The sequence below is a fragment of the Bubalus kerabau genome, chromosome 6 (genome assembly GCF_029407905.1).
Source record: "Bubalus kerabau isolate K-KA32 ecotype Philippines breed swamp buffalo chromosome 6, PCC_UOA_SB_1v2, whole genome shotgun sequence".
In the NCBI taxonomy this organism is placed as follows: domain Eukaryota; kingdom Metazoa; phylum Chordata; class Mammalia; order Artiodactyla; family Bovidae; genus Bubalus; species Bubalus kerabau.
Window position 1 is genome coordinate 113,154,179 of NC_073629.1, and position 19,334 is coordinate 113,173,512.

Below are 19,334 nucleotides of genomic sequence, written 5' to 3' on the forward strand. Positions count from 1 at the left end.
GTACAAAGGCTGCAATTGTTCAAAGTGAAGTCATGGATAGCCTGCTGGGGAAATTATTAATGTAGACCAATATAATGCTACTTAGAAGGTGAAATCCGCCTTTGTAGATTCCTCCTCCTTCCCCCCACCACAATTAAAAAAATATATTAATTCCGTCTTTGTTTTATTAATGCCAAGCATTTCAGCACAAGTTCAGACACAGCACTGGAAACTTTGACCTTCAGAACTAGAGAAGGTAAAAGCATCAAGCAGAGACTTGTGATGTGATGCGCCTTCTCTGTATGTTCTGGTAGGAATTACGCTTTGTATCGATTGCCAGGTAATGGCTTGGGGTCGCAGAGGGAAACCAGAGCTAATACAGTGTGATTCTGCCTTTCATAAAGAGGTACTGAAAGTGCATCTGCCATGTGTCTTGAATAGATGTTATAATAAGCAAAATAATAAAGATTTTACCAAAATTAGAAGCCTCTTTCCGTAATATATTGAGACAAATGATTTACAAGATGATTGTCAAGAAAGAAACATCTCAAATAAGTGTTCTGGTTTCTGCATTTTGCACTTTGAAAGTTAGCTGGGATCTGTAAACAGTGATTCTTAATTGCTAACTGAATGGAAGTCGTAGACCTGTTGAGGAGTGCTTCCTCAGGGGCTTAGCACTCCCCTTATAATAGCCTGAGCAGTTAAATTCATTGGTGTTTGAATTTAATAGCACTGAAATGAGGTTAGCTGAGTTGAAACTGATATTGATACTGATATTAGACCAACTTCACCCAAAAGTAAGTGGGCCCTCCTATTGAAACAGAACTAGTGATTTAAATTGGAGATGGCACTAAAACATTCTATAAAGGAACATTGAATATTTTCCCCTGAAAATTATAATGATTAAGAAAGATACCAAGATCAGGTACATTATTCTTTATTAAATAAATTCAATTCTGTATCCCGAAAATGTTTGCTTTGCTTTCTGGCTAAACCATTCCAGTATATAACCCATATTTGTACCACATTGAACCTGCAAGCAACAAAATTTTTAGTTGTAGTGCAATGTCTTGCCTGTGTACATATGTCATTTCACAAGTTTTCAACTTTAGCCATGGTCCCCAGTGCTCTTTCTTCCATAGTGTACTTCACTTTCTTTAGAAGAGGCCTGGTCTCTTTCCAGTTCTGCATTGAAGCCCACTGCTGATCATCTTCCCCAGAGATTTCAGGCAGCGTCTGCGTATATACTAGCAGATGACTGAGCTCAAGGGTTATAGGACTGTGGGGCGTATTCAGACCACATGAGGTCTTTTTCAGAGTCTCATATACTGCAGCCCCTCCATCTCTCTTCCAACTGGGAACTGCTGTGTTTGCAGGACCGTGTTACCACTGGAGCAGATTATGACCCTCCTCAGGGGTTAGGATGGGAGAAAAATTGCAAATCTCTGGATATAGACTTAAAACTACTCCATCCTAGTTACCCTGAGTTTTGTTTACAATTGAGGGGGAAAAGAAATTACAGTACCTGGATGGGATTCCCTTTCACTGTTTTTTCGGTATTAGGAAATATTTTTAGTGTTAATCAAAGAATCTGTATCTGAATAGAGGAATACAAAGTTACTTGTTAGAAAAATTTGCACATAAACAAGCTTCAAAGTCTGTCCCATAATTCCACTTTTGCTTTTGGAGTTTGGGCACTTGTAAGTTCCAAGTCTCACAGCTGTAGATTTTGTTGGCTGAGTGCCCTTTTGCTCCATCTGAAGTTTTCCATAAACACCATTTCTGGCTGCAAGTCAAACATGCACACAGGTGCCCTTTTACTGCTCTTTCTCCTTAGGAAGTCTACTCAATTAGACCAGACTAAAACCAATATTGCGTTTTAATTTTATATTATTTTTAGAAGAGTCCTATTTAGACTTAATACATTAAGGCAGAAACAACCAACTGTCTACTGCCATTGGGGAAAGTATATATGTAGTACATTGTATTTTAGCACTTTCTGTATATCTTGAAGATGTATGAATATAAAATATACAGTTTTTACAGGTAGTACAGTTTGCTCATAGAACTGTTATGTTTGCCATATTGAATGCCACTTGTATTTCTTTACCTTTTAGGGGTCATAGATACCTTTGAGACTCTGGCAGAAACACTAGACCCTTTTCCCTGAAAAAAAGACAAAGGCATGCCCGCATGCTGTGTACTTTCAGTTTAAGGATTCACTACCCCCAAGCTCTCTTGTTGGCTGTGGTTAGGAATATTTGGTTCAGGCTTCAATTTTTAAGTTATTTAATTATGTTTACTTTTAATCATCTTGTTTACAAGTTAATCTGTTAAGATTTTTTTAAAAGTCAGCTGAAACATTTGGTTACTCAGCTTTGTCATATTGCAGATGTTACAGAAGGAGAAAGACTTAAGTGCTGAGAAAGGCCATGTGGGTGTCCCTCATTCATTTTAGCCCTGGTCACTGTGGAGCCCTTTAATTTTTAGACCTTAAAGGAACTTTGGTAGATACTGTCTTTTGAGTTGCCCGTGAACAACATTATCATTTAATTGTATCAGAAATACACAAATGTATTTATTTAACTCATTATAGAGTTGACGTTCTCTTTGGAACCCCCCCACTTCCCACTCAGATTTACACAAATATAAATCTGGTATAATCATTTAGGTTGTAAAGGATTTATTTTCATGTTTTAGAGCAATTCTTTGCATATGGGGTAGCTTTGGAAATGTGTATTTTATTAGATGGTACTTAGTTTTTTTTCCCCCTCAAGATAATTATTTCAAGTAAAATTGTTATATTGTTAATATATAAGTTGATCTTAACATTGTTTTAGGGGTACACATTTGACGTCGTTTGTCTGCTGGAAGATTAACAAATTTAGTTCCCTTTAGGAATCTTGGCAGTCTCTAGCCCCAAGCTTTTCTGTGCATGATGTCTATTTTTTTTTTTTAAGAGTATTTTAGACTTAGATCCTAGAACTTCCTCTTTCTGCTTTAGTTTTTGCAGCATTTCTGGCTGCTTCTGATGGGTTTAATTTGTGAGTAAACCCTGGATTAGGAGTTTGAACATCTATGCTCTGTTTCTGCTTTAGTCACTACTCAGCTGGGTGATGGGCTTCTCTGGTAGCTCAGATGATAACGAATCCACCTGCAATGCAGGAGACCTGGGTTCCATCCCTGGGTTGGGAAGATTCCCCTGCAGGAGGTCAAGGCAGCCCACTGTAGTATTCTTTCCGGAAGAATCCCATGAACATAGGAGCCTGGTGGGCTACAGTCCATGGGGTCTCAAAGAGTCAGACACGACTGAGTGACTAAGTACAACATAGCACAGCTGTGTGACTGTGAGAGATCCCCCTAGGGGTATCCCTTTCCTCACAGGAATAATGGAGGTGGTAAAGTTTGATTCAGCCCTTGTGGTAACTAAGAGGATCATATGAGATATTTCAATACATTTTGTCAGTGTGTAAGCTGTCAACTCATTGTTTATGTGTGTACCCCTGGGCAGTGGGCCAGGATGGTAAGTGTTGTGTCTTAAGTCTCTTCTTTAGTTTTAATCCTGTGTTTTTAATATCAGTATTTGTCTCTGGAGAAAGCCCTCATCTTAATGTGCTAGAGGTTTGAGTAAACAAACAAACAAAAAATGATAAAGTAGTACTATTTCTTTGGGAAAATACTCAGTAGTACTTAGCACTAAGTTGAATATACCTTATGGCCAGCAGTTGCACTCCTAGGTGAAGACCAACAGAAATGCAAACATATGCTTACCAAACTTCATATTCAAGAATGTTTGTCGCAGCACAGTTTATAATAGCAAAAAAAAAAGAAACAACCAAAATCAGTAGTAGAGGAAATATATCGTGGTCTCTTCATACAATGAGATCCTGTATCACAGTGCAAAAGAACAAACTTCTGTTCTCTTGAACGATGTGGGTGAATTTCCTGAAATGTTCAGTGAAGGAAGCCAGACGCACTACAGAATGAGAGAAAATATTTGCAAACAGTGTGTCAAGGACTTAATTTCCAGAATATACAAACAGCTCACACAATCAGCAACAAAAACTAGACAACCTAAGAGAAAAATGGGCAGAAGATCTAAATAGACATTTCTCCAAAGAAGAAATAGAAATGTCCAGTAGGACATGGAAGCATGCTAAATGGCTCTAATTATTAGAGAAATTCAAATCAAAACCACAACGAGGTACCCCCTCACTGTAATGCTCTAGTGTTTATGTAAATTCAGGCAGCTGAAAACAGCAAATAATAAGAAAAATCTTTGATTTGGAAATTCATATTTAAGCCACATTGTATACTGTGTTACAACCATTAACGTAGAAAAGCTTCAAAGAGGTAGCAGCGCTTAGCTTTGATCATCTTAAGTGATCTGGTGGTTTTACCTACACCTTTTTTTGAGGAGGAGAAAAAGGTATGTCGCTGTATGAAGTCTGTCATTTGACCTAGTAATTTTACTCTTTGAAGTTTTTTTCAGAAGACGTGGTTCAGAAAAGCAAAACACGTATCACACAGATATCTCTTCCTAAGTTATCTAGTTCTCAATAAATTAGTTATGAAGTAAGTGTCCAGTGGGGAATTACCTAGCAGTTTTGCAACAGCATCAGGATAAACCTAGTATATATCCATTCATATTATTAAGTTGGGCATGACCTAGCAACTGAGCAACAACAAAGATACATAATCACCGAGAAATAGTTGCTGTTTTAAATGAAAAGTAGGTTTTGAAATAGTGGGTATACTGATTGAAACTCCGTTTTAAAAATGTTATGTAAAAGCTAGCCATAAGTGCGTACAGTTTTATTTCTAAGATTGAGGAATTGGTATTTTTATTTTTGGTATCTTTAATATTTTTTTTTGCAACTTACCATCTGTTAGAAAAAATTTATAATGACCAGTTTTTGATCAGTTAAGCATTTTGCCTTTCATTTCAGTTCAGTCGCTCAGTCGTGTATGACTCTTTGCAACCCCATGAACCGCAGCATGCCAGGCCTCCCTGTCCATCACCAACTACTGAAGTCCACCCAAACCCATGTCCATTGTGTCGGTGATGCCATCCAACCATCTCATCCTCCATCGTCCCCTTCTCCTCCTGCCCTCAATCTTTCCCAGCATCAGGGTCTTTTCAAATGAGGCAGCTCTTCACATCAGGTGGCCAAAGTATTGGAGTTTGAGCTTCAACATCAGCCCTTCCAATGAACACCCAGGACTGATCTCCTTTAGGATGGACTGGTTGGATCTCCTTGCGGTCCAAGGGACCCTCAAGAGTCTTCTCCAACACCACAGTTCAAAAGCATCAATTCTTCTGTGCTCAGCCTTCTTCACAGTCCAACTCTCACATCCATACATGACCACTGGAAAAACCATAGCCTTGACTAGACGCACCTTTGTTGCCTAAGTAATGTCTCTGCTTTTTAATACGCCGTCTAGGTTGGTCATAACTTTCCTTCAAGGAGTAAGCATCTTTTAGTTTCATGGCTGCAATCACCATCTGCAGTGATCTTGGAGCCCAGAAAAATAAAGTCAGCCACTGTTTCCCCATCTGTTTGCCATGAAGTGATGGGACCAGATGCCATGATCTTAGTTTTCTGAATGTTGAGCTTTAAGCCAACTTTTTCAGTCTCCTCTTTCACTTTCATCAAGAGGCTCTTTAGTTCTTCCTCACTTTCTGCCATAAGGGTGGTGTCATCTGTATATCTGAGGTTATTGATATTTCTCCCGGCAATCTTGATTCCAGCTTGTGCTTCCTCCAGCCCAGCATTTCTCATGATGTACTCTACATAGAAGATAAATAAGCAGGGTAACAATATACAGCCTTGACATACTCTTTTTCCTATTTGGAACCAGTCTGTTGTTCCATGTCCAGTTCTAACTGTTGTTCCTGACCTGCTACAGGTTTCTCAAGAGGCAGGTCAGGTGGTCTGGTATTCTATCTCTTTCAGAATTTTCCACAGTTTATTGTGATCCACACAGTCAAAGGCTTTGGCATAGTCATTAGTGGGTGTTTTGGGGGGCGGGGGGTGTGGCACTTATTTTGGTGCCTTCATTGCTTCTCAGAGCCTTAGTGTAAAAGTGGATGGAAATGAATGTTTTGATCAGCTTGTCCATCAGGTATTTGTATTCCCAGTGTGCCAGGCATGTATTACTTGTGACTGAAAGATTACATGGGTTAAAAGTTATTTCCTATTGCTTACCAGTTTATACACATTAGGGATTTCTTTGTTTTAAATTTTTCTTCTGTATGTATAGCTGTATTTTTCATCAAGTCATATAATAGATGTGGGCTTTGTAAAATGTCTTGTCCCTTCTTATTCTTAGCAGGATAGCTTGGAACATCTAACCTTTCTAACCCAAGGGAAGATGTGGAATGCACCTATAGTTGAACTCATAAAACTTGGTACTTGCTGTGCAATAAATATTTGTTAAATGAGTCAGAAGATTAACATGAGAATTGTAGTTACGTCATTTAAACAGTGGTATGTGATTTTGGACAGTTCCCATGGGTTATCTTTTTGATCCTCGGTATTCTCAGCTGTAAAATTGGAAAAATAATTTCTAATACTGAGGATTGTTACAACGATTAAATCGGTTAAATGAGTGTTTTTGTTAACTATGGCCGTGTAACAAGTTACGCCAAAACTTAGTGGCTGAAAACAGCAAGCGTTTATTCTCTCAGTTTCTGTGGGCCAGGAAGAAGCAGCTTAGCTCCGTCTCTTAGCTTAGGTCTGGCCTGGGTCTTCTGTGCGGTTTCAGTCATTTCAGGGCTCGATTGGGGTTGGATCCACTTCCACGCCCACTCACAAGGCTGTTGGCAAGCCTTAGTTCTCTGCCATGTGGGCTTCTCACATGGCTGCCTCACAACAGGGCTGCTGGATTCCCTCAGAGAGAGCATCCAAGATGGAAGTTTTTAACTCAGTATCAGAAGTGACATCTCAATCAGGTCTACTGGATTTTGTTTGTTAGGAGCAAGTCAGTAAGTCCAGCCCACACTTAAAGTGAGGTAATTACACAAAGATCAGAAGACAGGGATTGTTGTGAGTTGTCTTGGAGGCTGCCTATAGTAATAAGATTTTGCCCAGCAAATAATTGTATCTGCCTCCCATTCCAAGATATTTTATCGTGTAATAGAACAACCCAAATGAACTTTTTGGCCAACCCAGTACTTGATAACAACCTAATAACTGTTTGGGTAAACAGGATAGGGACTCTTTAATACATGTGAAATGGAATATAAGAGGATGAGCAGAATTTCCTCATTTTCAAATATACAATTTTTTTCACTTTAATATGGTTTATTGAAAAGAATTGAGATTATCACTGGAAGAATATGTAACTTTTATAAACTGAGGAGTCCAGTGTATATTTTAGATTTTCAACCGTGTACTTTAATGTGAAATTTTCTATAGTTCATTATGAATTACATATGTCAGCACATGTGGTATAGTTACAGTGACTAACAAATTTGTTTGGTTTAGGTTTCTCTTGTCTTTTGAAAGTACCAATTTAGTTTTCTAGGTATAACAGTCTCTCTTTTACTGTTAATGTAACTCTTGAGTTGCATCCGGTTAGACATAACTTAGCTTTGAATTTTGTTCAAAAGCAATTTGTTGTATGCCTATAATGGCCTGGGTGCCAGAGTAAATGACAAGTTGTAGCTTATACTTCCTATTTCTGAGTTTACAGTCTGTTTGGAATAAAAGAGAGGTTGAAGTTTACCGATACTTTGGACAGAATCACTGGTAGAAGTTGATATTAAATACGTTGATTTACTAAATCAGATAGTTAAAAGTATTGTACGACTTAGGGGAAAAAAAGGATATACTGGTAAGGGAGGATTGCCAGGTGAAAATAGGAAGGGTGCAAAGCAGTCTGTGTAACAGTCTGAGGGTAGCGTGGGAATGTGAATGAAGAATCTGTATATACATGCGTTAAGTGTGAAGGTGAAGTGAAGTAGCTCAATCTTTGCAACCCTGTGGACTGTAGCCTACCAGGCTCTTCCCTCCATGGGATTCTCCAGGCAAGAATACTGGAGTGGGTTGCCATTTCCTTCTCCAGGGGATCTTCCCGACCCAGGGATCAAACCTGGGTCTCCCGCATTGCAGGCAGACGCTTTAACCTCTGAGCCACCAGGGTAGGCTATGCGTAAGTATAGCCATGGTCAATTTTTGAAAGGCTTTATAAGAAACTGTTGATGGTAGTTTTACTCTGGGGAATCTTGTATAGGGAATGGTTGATTTACTTTTCACTGCATGACTTAAAAAAAAGCACATATTATTTCTGTTTGAAAAAATAATTGCTCAGTCTTTGAACATTCAGCTTTAAGAAATGTGTCTAATAATATACTCATATATCCACAGATATTTTATTTCTACTGCCTGAACATTGAGAGGGACGTATTTGCAGAAAAGCTTGATTTGAGCAATTAAGTCTGTTTTCAAAATCCTCGCTGGCTGAGGCTTACGGTTATTCAATTTCTTTGCAGGGAGACCAAATTTTGAGGAAGGCGGACCAGTGTCAGTGGGAAGAAAGCATGAATTTATACGATCAGAGAGTGGAAATTGGCGTATTTTCAGAGAGGAACAGAATGGAGAAGATGAAGATGGAGGCTGGCGACTAACTGGATCGAGAAGGGATGGAGAAAGGTGGCGGCCCCACAGCCCTGGTAAGAACCCTGTTGAGCAGAAGCACGCGGGGACCCAAGGAAGCGAGGATTTTGCAGGAATTTTTAAGAAAACCTAAACTGATAAAAAAGAGAGGAGTCATATTTATGTTGTCACACTCAGTCGTTACTACAAAAAAATTTGACATAAAAATTCCCCACACCTGTTCAGTTGATTAGAAAAAGTCACTTTTCTTTTTCTGGGGCAGTATGGTTTAATGGGAAGCACCTGCCCTTAGCTGTGAAAAAGAGAGAATTTCATTTGGTTTTTCTAAGTCTCTGAATCTTTTTTCAGCATGCTATTTAATGTGGTAATTTTATGCTTACTTAGGAATATGTGCTTTCCCTGAAGTGAGGTTTTTTTTTCCCCCTGCATAAGAAAGGATTTATTCTTTTTTTGTTCTGAAAATGTGATTTCTTCTTATTTGAAGAATAAACTTTAATCCTAGGTCAGAAGCATAATCATAAGTTTATCCTTTTGTCCCTCTAACTTTAGAAAAAGGAGAGAGAATAGTCATGATTAGTGGTTTTGTAAGTTCTTCTGTTTGACTCTTAAGAAGGCTTCAAACGGTTCTTCCTGACATTAGATATGCTGGTAATTGAAGACACTGGTGCTTTGTGTCAAAGTTCATTCCCTACCCAAGTGCTGATTCCATGCCTCATGATCATCAGATGCCCCTGCAGTTTGAATCTTGGGTCATGCAGAACTGAAGCATACAAAGAGTGTGTACATGTCTTTTGAATTTCGCATGCATAACATTATTTTATGTACTGACTGTATGCCAAGGAAGCGTACTTTAATAGAGGGAGATACAATAATGTAATGCTGGGAAAGATTGAAGGCAGGAGGAGAAGGGGACGACAGAGGATGAGATGGGTTAGATGGCATCACCGACTCAATGGACGTGAGTCTGGGTAAGCTCCAGGAGTTGGTGATGGATAGGGAAGCCTGGCATGGTGCAGTCCATGGGGTCGCAGAGAGTCGCACACTGAGTGACTGAACTGAACTGATAATAATGTAAACTGTTTTCATTTACTTAAAAGAAGTTGATTAATAAATCATTGGCCTGAGTAAACATTATAACTGGCCCTTAGGTTCCTTTATGGAGTTGTGGATAGGTGGAAACTTAGTGAAGTTAATCATTGGATAGAGTCATAATCCTTTTACCTCAACTCCTCACTGGCTGCCTCTTGGGAGAGATTTCTGTCATTAGTGGCCATTGTTTGCATCACAGTTATCTAGGCAGTTCTTATCAGTCTGTGTCCTGGGCAACCAGATCTTAGAGTTCTCTTCAGGGGATTATAGGATTTTGTGCTGAGCTTGCCTGTAAGCAGAGGGGCTTGTAGACTGTGTTCCCAACAAACATTCAGTGAAAGAATGGTTGGGATCTGGGCTGAGTGAGAAGAAAATTCCAGCTGATCAAAAACAAACAAGGTGAATGTTTTGGAAGATGAACGGTGTTTCTGAGCCTGAACGTCTAATGTTCATTCTACTAAAGTGAGTTAAAAGTAAATATATTCTGCCACTTACCACCTCACCCAAGAGCTTAAATTTTGGATATATATTGTCTCTTTTTTTGTCCACCTATCTTTTGTAAATCTTTCTTTCCAGTGAAATTTGACTTTCACATCAGTTTTGTCATCAACTTGGTAATTTTCCAGTTTTTTTTAATCCATTTATTTTAAAAAGACAGTTTGTGGGACATAAAGATATATGGGGGCTGAACAGTGTAAATATGCATTTAAAAAATCTACTTTTTTAACCCAGCATATTAAAAGCAAGTCTGATTATATCAGTTATTAGTTACTATCTTAACATTTTAATTAATCTTTTATTAGAGTTGATTAAAATTTTAAATACAGTGATTTTGACTTAAGAAAATACTATCATAATTTAGTTCAGATTTAAGGTCTATAAAGCAGTGGTCAGTCTTAATAAGCTATAGATGTGCCTTATCTGCTACATTTAGTTTCATGAATAAAATTTTATTAACTATTTAAGACAACAAAACAATGATAGGGTGTAATTTTATTAAAGTACATCTCACAGCTGGGTAGGTATGGAGTTGGGAGCATTAAGGACAGCAGAGCACCCGCTCTGGGAGGTAAACTCAGGAAACTGAGAGGGAAACATGAGCCACATGCCTAGAAGGATAGATTCCTATCGCAGTGCATACTTAGACACAAGAGCAGCAGACAGAGCACTCTGGAATTCAGCTTTTGATCATGAATACTTCTTTGGGATAATGGCTCTAGGTTTACATTTGGACAATCTGGTTATAAAACTCCTTCATTTTCATAGGAGGCAGTAAATTGTGTTTTGTTGTTGTAAGTAAAGTGTGGGAAGTGGAAGAATAAAGTTTTCTTCCCTTTTTGGAAGTGACTTAAGGGACTTCCCTGGTGGCTTAGACAGTAGAAAAAGAATCTGCCTACAGTGCAGAAGACCTGGGTTCAATCCCTGGGTGCAGAAAATCTCCTGGAGAAGGAAATGGCAATCTACTCCAGTATCCTTGCCTGGAGAAGTCCATGAACAGAGGGACCTGGTGGGCTACAGTCCATGGGGTCACAAAGAGTCAGACATGCCTGAGTGAGTAACACTTTCACACTTTCACTTTAAGAGGCTTGTAAGATGCTAACTGTATTTGATATTTTAACATTTTGCCCTTTGGTTTTCAGTTTGAAAACCAAAACCTGATCACAGGTTTTAGCAAATTGGGTCTCAAGAGTACAGTAACATTTAACTGTGACCTCCTTTTTTTGTGTGTATGTGTGTATCTCCCTTGGAGAAAGCAGTCAAGGATATAAAATCATAATAGGATAAAACTTGCATCTCTTTTGAAGACTCTCTTAGATTCAGGTTTGTCAGTATTAACAAGAGGACTGCCCCCCACCTGTTTTTTGTTTGTTTTTTTTTTTTAACTTAGATCTTTTCTTATTGGGCAGTTGTTTTCTGTTGGAAAGTAGATGTTCTAAGTAATATGCAAGGGTGGATTTAGGAATGTCCCTGGGGGTATTCCATGGAAATTAAAACTCCCTAGAGAGAGTTAAGAGATGAGAGAAAAGGGAAAGGAAAGGAAGCCTGTTACTGTGGAAAGAGCAGTAGAGGATGCAGGATTGGATTCCAGTTGCTTTGTTATGCATGTTACTTCTGCTGTCAGAGGTTTTGTTTCATAAACTATATAATTGGGATAGTGGGCCAGATATGACATGTCAGTGCTATAATTTCATGACTGTTTTGGGAAGTGGGGAGGAATCAGAATTACCAATGGGATCCTGACGCTAGTGGGTGGACATGATGAGCCTGGTATTAAGAATTGACATAATAGCATCATGTCGTGGATATTGTTATATTATCGAGGGGGCTGGTCTTATCCATAAAGAATGATAGTTTCATCAGAAGAAAGAAAATGCTTTAAGACTTGCCAAAGGGAGAGCATGGACTCAGGATGGAAGGATAGCCAGTGCCTAAGTCTAGGCTAGGAGTGGGCTGCATGAATGACTGATCAACACTTCAGTCAGACATTTAGTTCTAGAGCTTATTAAAAGTAGATACTTCAAAGAATTGTCCTTTAAAAGTGGTTTCCTTTAAGTTTATCTTTAAAAGCTTTAGAGTATGTTGTGATAGTAGGTTATGAAGATAATTACTGTTGTCACTTACTGAGGGTACATAGAATATAATAGTGAACTTTGAGCTTCGTTTTGTTTGCTTCATTTCCTACTTTTCTCTTCATAGGTTGATCCAATTGCTTTAGCTGTCAGTTGTAATTTTCTCCTTTGTTTCCTGTCCATGGTTTTCTCTTTCGAATACCGTCATAAAACTTCTCTAAGGTTTGTGTCCTCCTCCTCATCCCAGATGGCCCTCGTTCTGCAGGCTGGCGGGAACACATGGAACGACGGCGAAGGTTTGAGTTTGATTTTCGAGATCGGGATGATGAACGGGGTTACCGAAGGGTGCGCTCCGGCAGTGGAAGCATAGATGATGACAGGGATAGCTTGCCTGAATGGTGCTTGGAGGACGCTGAAGAGGAAATGGGCACATTTGACTCATCTGGAGCGTTCCTCTCTCTGAAGGTAAGAAATTTGTTTTAAATATTATCACAGGTACTGACCTTCTTCCAAATCCATATATGCTGTTCATCTTTGGCTTTATTGTCTCCCTACAGAAAGTACAGAAAGAGCCTATTCCAGAAGAGCAGGAGATGGACTTCCGACCTGTAGAAGAAGGGGAGGAGTGCTCCGACTCTGAGGGCAGCCATAATGAAGAAGCCAAAGAACCCGATAAGACAAATAAGAAGGAGGCAGAGAAGACAGACAGAATAGGAGTTGGTAAGGCTCATTTTGCCCTTTATTTTTAATCAAACTAAGTTTCCTAAGTTGTTAATTTAAGATTGCTTCCTATTGCAGAAGCTAGTGAGGAAACACCCCAGACCTCCTCTTCATCTGCTAGGCCAGGTTCTCCTTCAGACCAACCTCAGGAAGCACCACAGTTTGAGAGGAAAGAGGAATCCAAAACTGAGCAAATGGAAAAAGCTGAAGAAGAGAGTCGGACAGAAAATAGTCTATCAACCAAAGTATCCAGCAGGGGGGATGGTATGTATTTATGAGAGTCAGCAAGCCAGACTTGGATTTTGCTGGGACAGGTGATTAAATGATATGATAGGCTTCATTTTTGCCTCTTTGAACTGCTTCTAGTGGTGGATTATTGGAATAGGTTGTTTTACCTGTGTGTGTGCACATGCTCAGTCACTTCAGTTGTGTCCAACTCTGTGAGACCCTACAGACTATAGCCTGCCAGTCTCCTTTGTCCACGAGCTTCTCCAGGCAAGAATACTGGAGTGGGTTGTCATGCTGTACTCCCAGGGATCTTCCTGACCCAGGGATCAAACGGGAATCTCCTGCTTTGCAGGCAGATTCTTTACCACTGAGTCACAGGAGAAGCCCATTTTACCAGTCAGCCTACTCAAACACTGCTTCCCCTGTGTATCTATCCCAGAATTCATCAAAACAATTAGAAGCACCGAGGTACTATCACTTCCTAGGGATACAGCCACCCTGGTATCAGTCAAGCAAACTGGATTTGGGATCCTCTTGCCTGGAAAATCCCATGGACAGAGGAGCCTGGAAGGCTGCAGTCCATGGGGTCGCTAAGAGTCGGGCATGACAGAGCGACTTCACTTTCACTTTTCACTTTCATGCATTGGAGAAAGAAATGGCAACCCACTCCAGTGTTCTTGCCTGGAGAATCCCAGGGACGGGGATGCCTGGTGGGCTGCCGTCTATGGGGTCGCACAGAGTCGGACACGACTGAAGCGACTTAGCAGCAGCAGCAGCAGCAGCAGCAGTAGTTTGATTTCTGTATCAGATTCCTTTTATGTAATGGCTGTGTATGTGTCCAGATGACAGGCCATAATGCCATTGTTTCAAAGAGGCCAAGATAACTCTGTAGAAGACCCATCACCTTTGCTAGAGAATAAACTTAAACTATATCTCCTTTTCCAGTGTTACTGTATTGATTTTAAGTTGCTCATACACCTTAACAGGCAGTATTAATGTTCATTTCCATGTTTCTTCTTGTCTGTACTAAAAAATGGCAGTGTAATGCCTGATATGGAAAGGTAATTGATTTATTCACAATGAAAATTAAGGCTTCCCTGATAGCTCAGTTGGTAAAGAATCCACCTGCAAGGCAGGAGACCCTGGTTCAATTCCTGGGTTGGGAAGATCCTCTCAAGATAGGATAGGCTACCCACCCCAGTATTCTTGGGCTTCCCTTGTGGCTCAGTTGGTAACGAATCCACCTGCAATGAGGGAGACCTGGGTTTGATCCCTGGTTTGGGAAGATCCCCTGGAAAAGGGAAAGGCTACCCACTCCAGTATTCTCGCCTGGAGAATTCCATGGACTGTGGGTTGCAAAGGGTCAGGTACGACTGAGCACCTTTCACTTTCACCGTGAAAATTCATGCCTGTTAACTTGGCCTATGAGAACCTTGTGTGATCTAGCATCTGCCCTGCCTCTGCAATTACAGCACTAAACTCTCTCTCTCTCTACCTTGTACTCTATTCGTCAGCTTCACAACCTATTAGTCCTGAAATGTGCCTTGTTCTCTTGCCTTTGTGCCTTAGCATATGCTGTTTTCTGTGCCTGAAACTCTCCCACCCCCAAGGTCCCAAGCTGGGTTAGGTGTCTTCTCCTTAAACAGCCAGCACCGTTTCTGAAAAAACAACATTATGAAGAACTGTTTGGTATTTCTCTTGCCCAGTAAATACTATTTTGAGAGCTTGAAACAAGGATTTTTTTTTCCTTCTGTTTTTTTATGTTGGTAACAAAGCTAAATGAATGAATTCAGCAAGTATTTGAATCTCTACTGTATATATCAGGTACCATGGGACTTGCACATTTTGAGACCTCTTTCATTTGTAGTAGTAATTTTTCAGCTATGCTGTGGCTCCAAATTATTTGTGGTTCATACTTCTAAATGTACACATCTAGGGCCTTATTCTAGGAGGTTTTAGGGTAGGGCCTAGACACGTATCTTTTGGGAAAGCTGCATAAATGTCCATTGAGGATTGAAACTCTGGACTTAACAATTTATAGGGGAAATAAAGCATGTGCATATCAGTAACCTAGGACCAAAAAAATACGAATTCATGATTGGCACACTCCTGGAATGATCAGGAAGCAAGTGTCTTTGAACTTGTCTTAAAATAATGAGTAGAATTTGGAGTTGGGTGTAGCAGGATGAATTAGGAGAGGGCGTTCCAGTCGGAGGTTGCAGTGAAAGCTACAGCGAGGAAATGGGGCCGATCCAAGCATGGGCAGGAAATCAGCTTCTGTTTTTATTTAGATGAAGTATGAGATGTGAAAAGGCGGCCGGTGGGAAACATGGTTGGAACATGTATCTGAAAGCTGTGTGTGAGGGTAGATTGTGTTGACAGAGGGCTGCTCTGTGACCTGTTGGTGTCCTGAGCAGTGCACTTGTAAAGGGAGGTCGTGGCAGATGAGATTTCACAGTAAAAATTGACAGGACATAGTTACTGCATGTTGTTTATTAGGGCAAGGAGGAAGGAAGAGTCAAAGATGAATGAGGTGTGTGAGAGGATTTAGGGTATCCTTAATAGAAAAAGAGTGGAAGTTTTGAGGAGCACATTTGGGAGGGGAGAGAACAAATTCAGGTTAGGAACATGGAGTCTGAGGTGTTGGTGAGAAATTCGGTAGAGATGGCCAGAGAGCAGTTGCGAGTGAGGGGACTGTAGCTCAATCTGGGCTGCAGAAAGAATGAACATTTAAAAGGTTACATGCACTGTTAGGAGTGAGAAGAAATGGACTGAGAATAGAACCTGGGTAATCCCTATTTTTAGAGGGTAGATAGAGGAGCCAGAGAAAATTCTTGGCAAGGCAGGAAGAAGAGTGCAGGAAAAGGAAGGAAGGCGAACGTTCCAGTTTAGAATTGGGAAGATAATGTCAGACCTAAGGTTCATTGATGGGGACTAGGAAAAACCATTGTGTTTGAGCACTTTGGGTGAATGCTTATCTTTGGGAGAGAAGCTTTGGGGCTGTTGGAAGTGGAAGTTACCTTATAGTTGGTGTGGGTGGTGGTGAAGTAGAGAAGTTGTATAGACGTCACACTGTCCTTTTAAGAAGTCTGGCAAAGGGTGGAGAGGAACCGGAATTTGGAGAAGCTTGCTGTAATTGAACAAACAAGATTTCAAAGGGGAAACTACAATTGTATCTAATTACTTCCATCCCCCTTTCCTCCTCAAGAGCCTGAATACTGAGAGGTTAGAAATAGGAACCAAGACAGAACCTCTTTTGTAGTCTTTACTCTTATTGTGAAGAACCTCCTGCTCTGTACAGGTAGACCCAGTGAACTTTTTGTTACCCTGCAGAATGTATTGTATTGAATTATGTGTCGAATTATAAATCGAATTATTATGAATTATAAGTCGGAATAGGTAATTATTCAAAGTAATTGCAGATGTTTTTAATAAAGGTTTTTATGCTGTGAGATAAAGGTTTTTATGCTTCCCTTGTAGCTCAGCTGGTAAAGAACCCACCTGCAATGTGGGAGACGTAGTTTCCATCCCTGGGTTGGGAAGATCCCCTGGAGAAGGGAAAGGCTACCCACTCTCCAGTATTCTGGCCTGGAGAATTCCGTGGACTGTATAGTCCATGGGGTCATTAAGAATTGGACACGACTGAGCGACTTTCACGTGCTGAGTTACAGTGTCTTTGAGGAGATTTGCAGTGCTATTTACTGTCTTTACAACTCAGAGACATGATGTAAAGAAGGGATTGGACTAATTCTGTTTGTTTTTAAGAGATCGACCTATAACTATTGGGTAGATACTCTAGTGACACAGTATGGCACTGCAGAAGCCCTTTCTGGATACCTTTTAATCTTATTTGTTGTCACCCTGTGGAGGCACTTCGTCATTCTGGGCAGGAATACACACTTCTCCATAAGAAGTAGGAGCAGTGTTCATGACATGGTTCACAAATCTGTTGAACCCATTAACGAGCTGCTCAACTTGATGCTAGTTATTCTTTCTAAGAGTCTATTTTAGAGGATTTTCATCTGTCTACGTTTTTTTTCCTCTAGAAGTGGTTCCTGCTGTCCAGCAGCCCCTGTCGCAGATCCCTTCAGATACAGCCTCTCCGCTCCTCATCCTCCCGCCTCCTGTCCCCAGCCCTAGTCCTGCCCTCCGGCCAGTGGAGACGCCAATCGTCGGTGCTCCTGGAATGGGCAGTGTTCCCACAGAGCCAGACGACGAAGAGGGTCTCAAACACTTGGAGCAGGTACAAGTCACGTAATAATTCTTTCTTTCCTGCGAACTGCCATAAAAATTGAAAAGCATTAAATGAATATTCAGAAATGGAACTTTTGTGCACTAGATTCTGTGTACTGAGAAACTTGTTTTCGTGTCTCATGTTTATTTGTGAGTAATTGTCTTTCAAATCATTTCATGCTTTTAAGTTTCTGCTATGTAGTAGTCATTAAGTCAGGTTATTTTTTGCTCTTCTGAGGTTGCCCTGAGCTGTTTCCTTTTCTTTTTTCTTTTTGGAGATTAATGGAATGCCAGAAATGGTGAATACAAGCAGCTGTGGATAGGCACTGTGTCGTCTATATTTTTCGCCTAAAGTGTAACAGGGAAAACAGAAATACCATCATATTGATGTCTCTAGAGTTCCCTAACATTTTTATATACTGTTGCTTGTATATAAGGTAAATGATAGCTTGCTTTCTACAGAGGAAATTCTCTTTCCTTCAGGGTACAGTAGTTGGTGGCAGGAAGTATTGCAGAAAGGAATAAAAACTTTAAAAGTTTTTATTTGTAATTGTATTATGATTGAGCTTTTTGATCTATTAACACATGTTTTTACAGATTTAGTTTGTATAATTTAGGATTATTTGTTTAAATGGCACTCTTAAGTGTGTTGATAAGATGCTTGGATTTTGATCCGTTCCAGTTTTAGTCTCATTTGAGTTTGCTTGATAATTTTGAAACATTAAGCAAGACTTGATCCCCCTGAACCTGCCTTACTTCACAAAGTTTTCCCCTTTGTGAAATGAGGATCGTACCTATTTCATGGCATTATTGGATGAATTAAATTGTTGCCTGCTGTGTCCTTTGCACAGTGCTTCTCACAGATCAAGTAGTCCAAAAGAGACAATTATGTGTACAAGTATTAATTTAGGATCATTTGTTTCCACAGTTCATTTTTTAATTTTTTCTCTTAGCAAGCTGAGAAAATGGTGGCTTATCTCCAAGACAGTGCACTAGATGATGAGAGACTGGCATCAAAACTGCAAGAACATAGAGCGAAGGGAGTCTCAGTTCCACTGATGCATGAAGCAATGCAGAAGTGGTATTACAAAGATCCTCAGGGAGAAATTCAAGGTAGGTTGTTCCATTCTACTCTAAGTAGAGAAGCATGCCATTATCTCCAGATTCTCTAAGATGGTGATTCAGTCGTTCAGTCACTCAGTCGTGTCTGACTCTTTGCGACCCTGTGGACTGCAGCATGCCAGGCTTCCCTGTCCATCACCAACTCCCGGAACTTGCTCAAACTCATGTCCATTGAGTTGGTGATGGCATGCAACCATCTCATCCTCTGTCATCCCCTTCTCCTCCTGCCTTCAGTCTTTCCCAGCATCAGTCCTTCCAGTGAATATTCAGGACTGATTTCCTTTAGGATGGACTGGTTGGATCTCCTTGCAGTCCAAGGTACTCTCAAGGGTCTTCTCCAACACCACAGAACAAAAGCATGGTGATTCCTTAACATTAATTTGTGTAATCGTAGAACAAAAGTCAGCGCTGCAGGCTTTCTTCTTTTGTATAGACGTTTGTTTAATAGGTTCCTTCATTAGTACTTTACATTTCAATGATGGGAGGGAGTCCAGTGAAAATAATCTGAATACAAGGCAGATTGTGATTACTAATATGATGGGGGGGAGTAGTCAGTATGCTTAAGACCCCCTCATTTCTGGCATGCCAGCTATTGACTGGGCAGTTGAGTTTCATCCATTCACTGTATTTTACCATCTTATAAAAAAAGATGATGGCAGTCATCTTGGAAAAGCTTGTTTGAATGTTACACTGAAATGGAGTTGATATCATAAATGACAAATATTTAAAATATTTGAAAAGAGTACCATATTTTAAACTAATTGCTTAAAGT

General features: G+C 40.1%; 1 protein-coding gene across 9 annotated transcripts in view; it reads left to right on the forward strand.

Moving 5' to 3' along the window:
- Positions 1 to 19,334, forward strand: part of GIGYF2 (GRB10 interacting GYF protein 2) — a 130,482-nt gene that overhangs the window by 68,460 nt on the left and 42,688 nt on the right. For 8 of the 9 annotated variants that reach the window (XM_055586479.1, XM_055586483.1, XM_055586484.1 and 5 more), the window contains 6 exons: positions 8,477 to 8,656; positions 12,507 to 12,724; positions 12,817 to 12,979; positions 13,058 to 13,243; positions 17,254 to 17,450; positions 18,394 to 18,553. In XM_055586479.1, coding sequence (XP_055442454.1) covers positions 8,477 to 8,656; positions 12,507 to 12,724; positions 12,817 to 12,979; positions 13,058 to 13,243; positions 17,254 to 17,450; positions 18,394 to 18,553 — 1,104 coding nt within the window. The remainder of the gene's footprint in view (positions 1 to 8,476; positions 8,657 to 12,506; positions 12,725 to 12,816; positions 12,980 to 13,057; positions 13,244 to 17,253; positions 17,451 to 18,393; positions 18,554 to 19,334) is intronic. The other variant, XM_055586487.1, reaches the window with a different exon arrangement.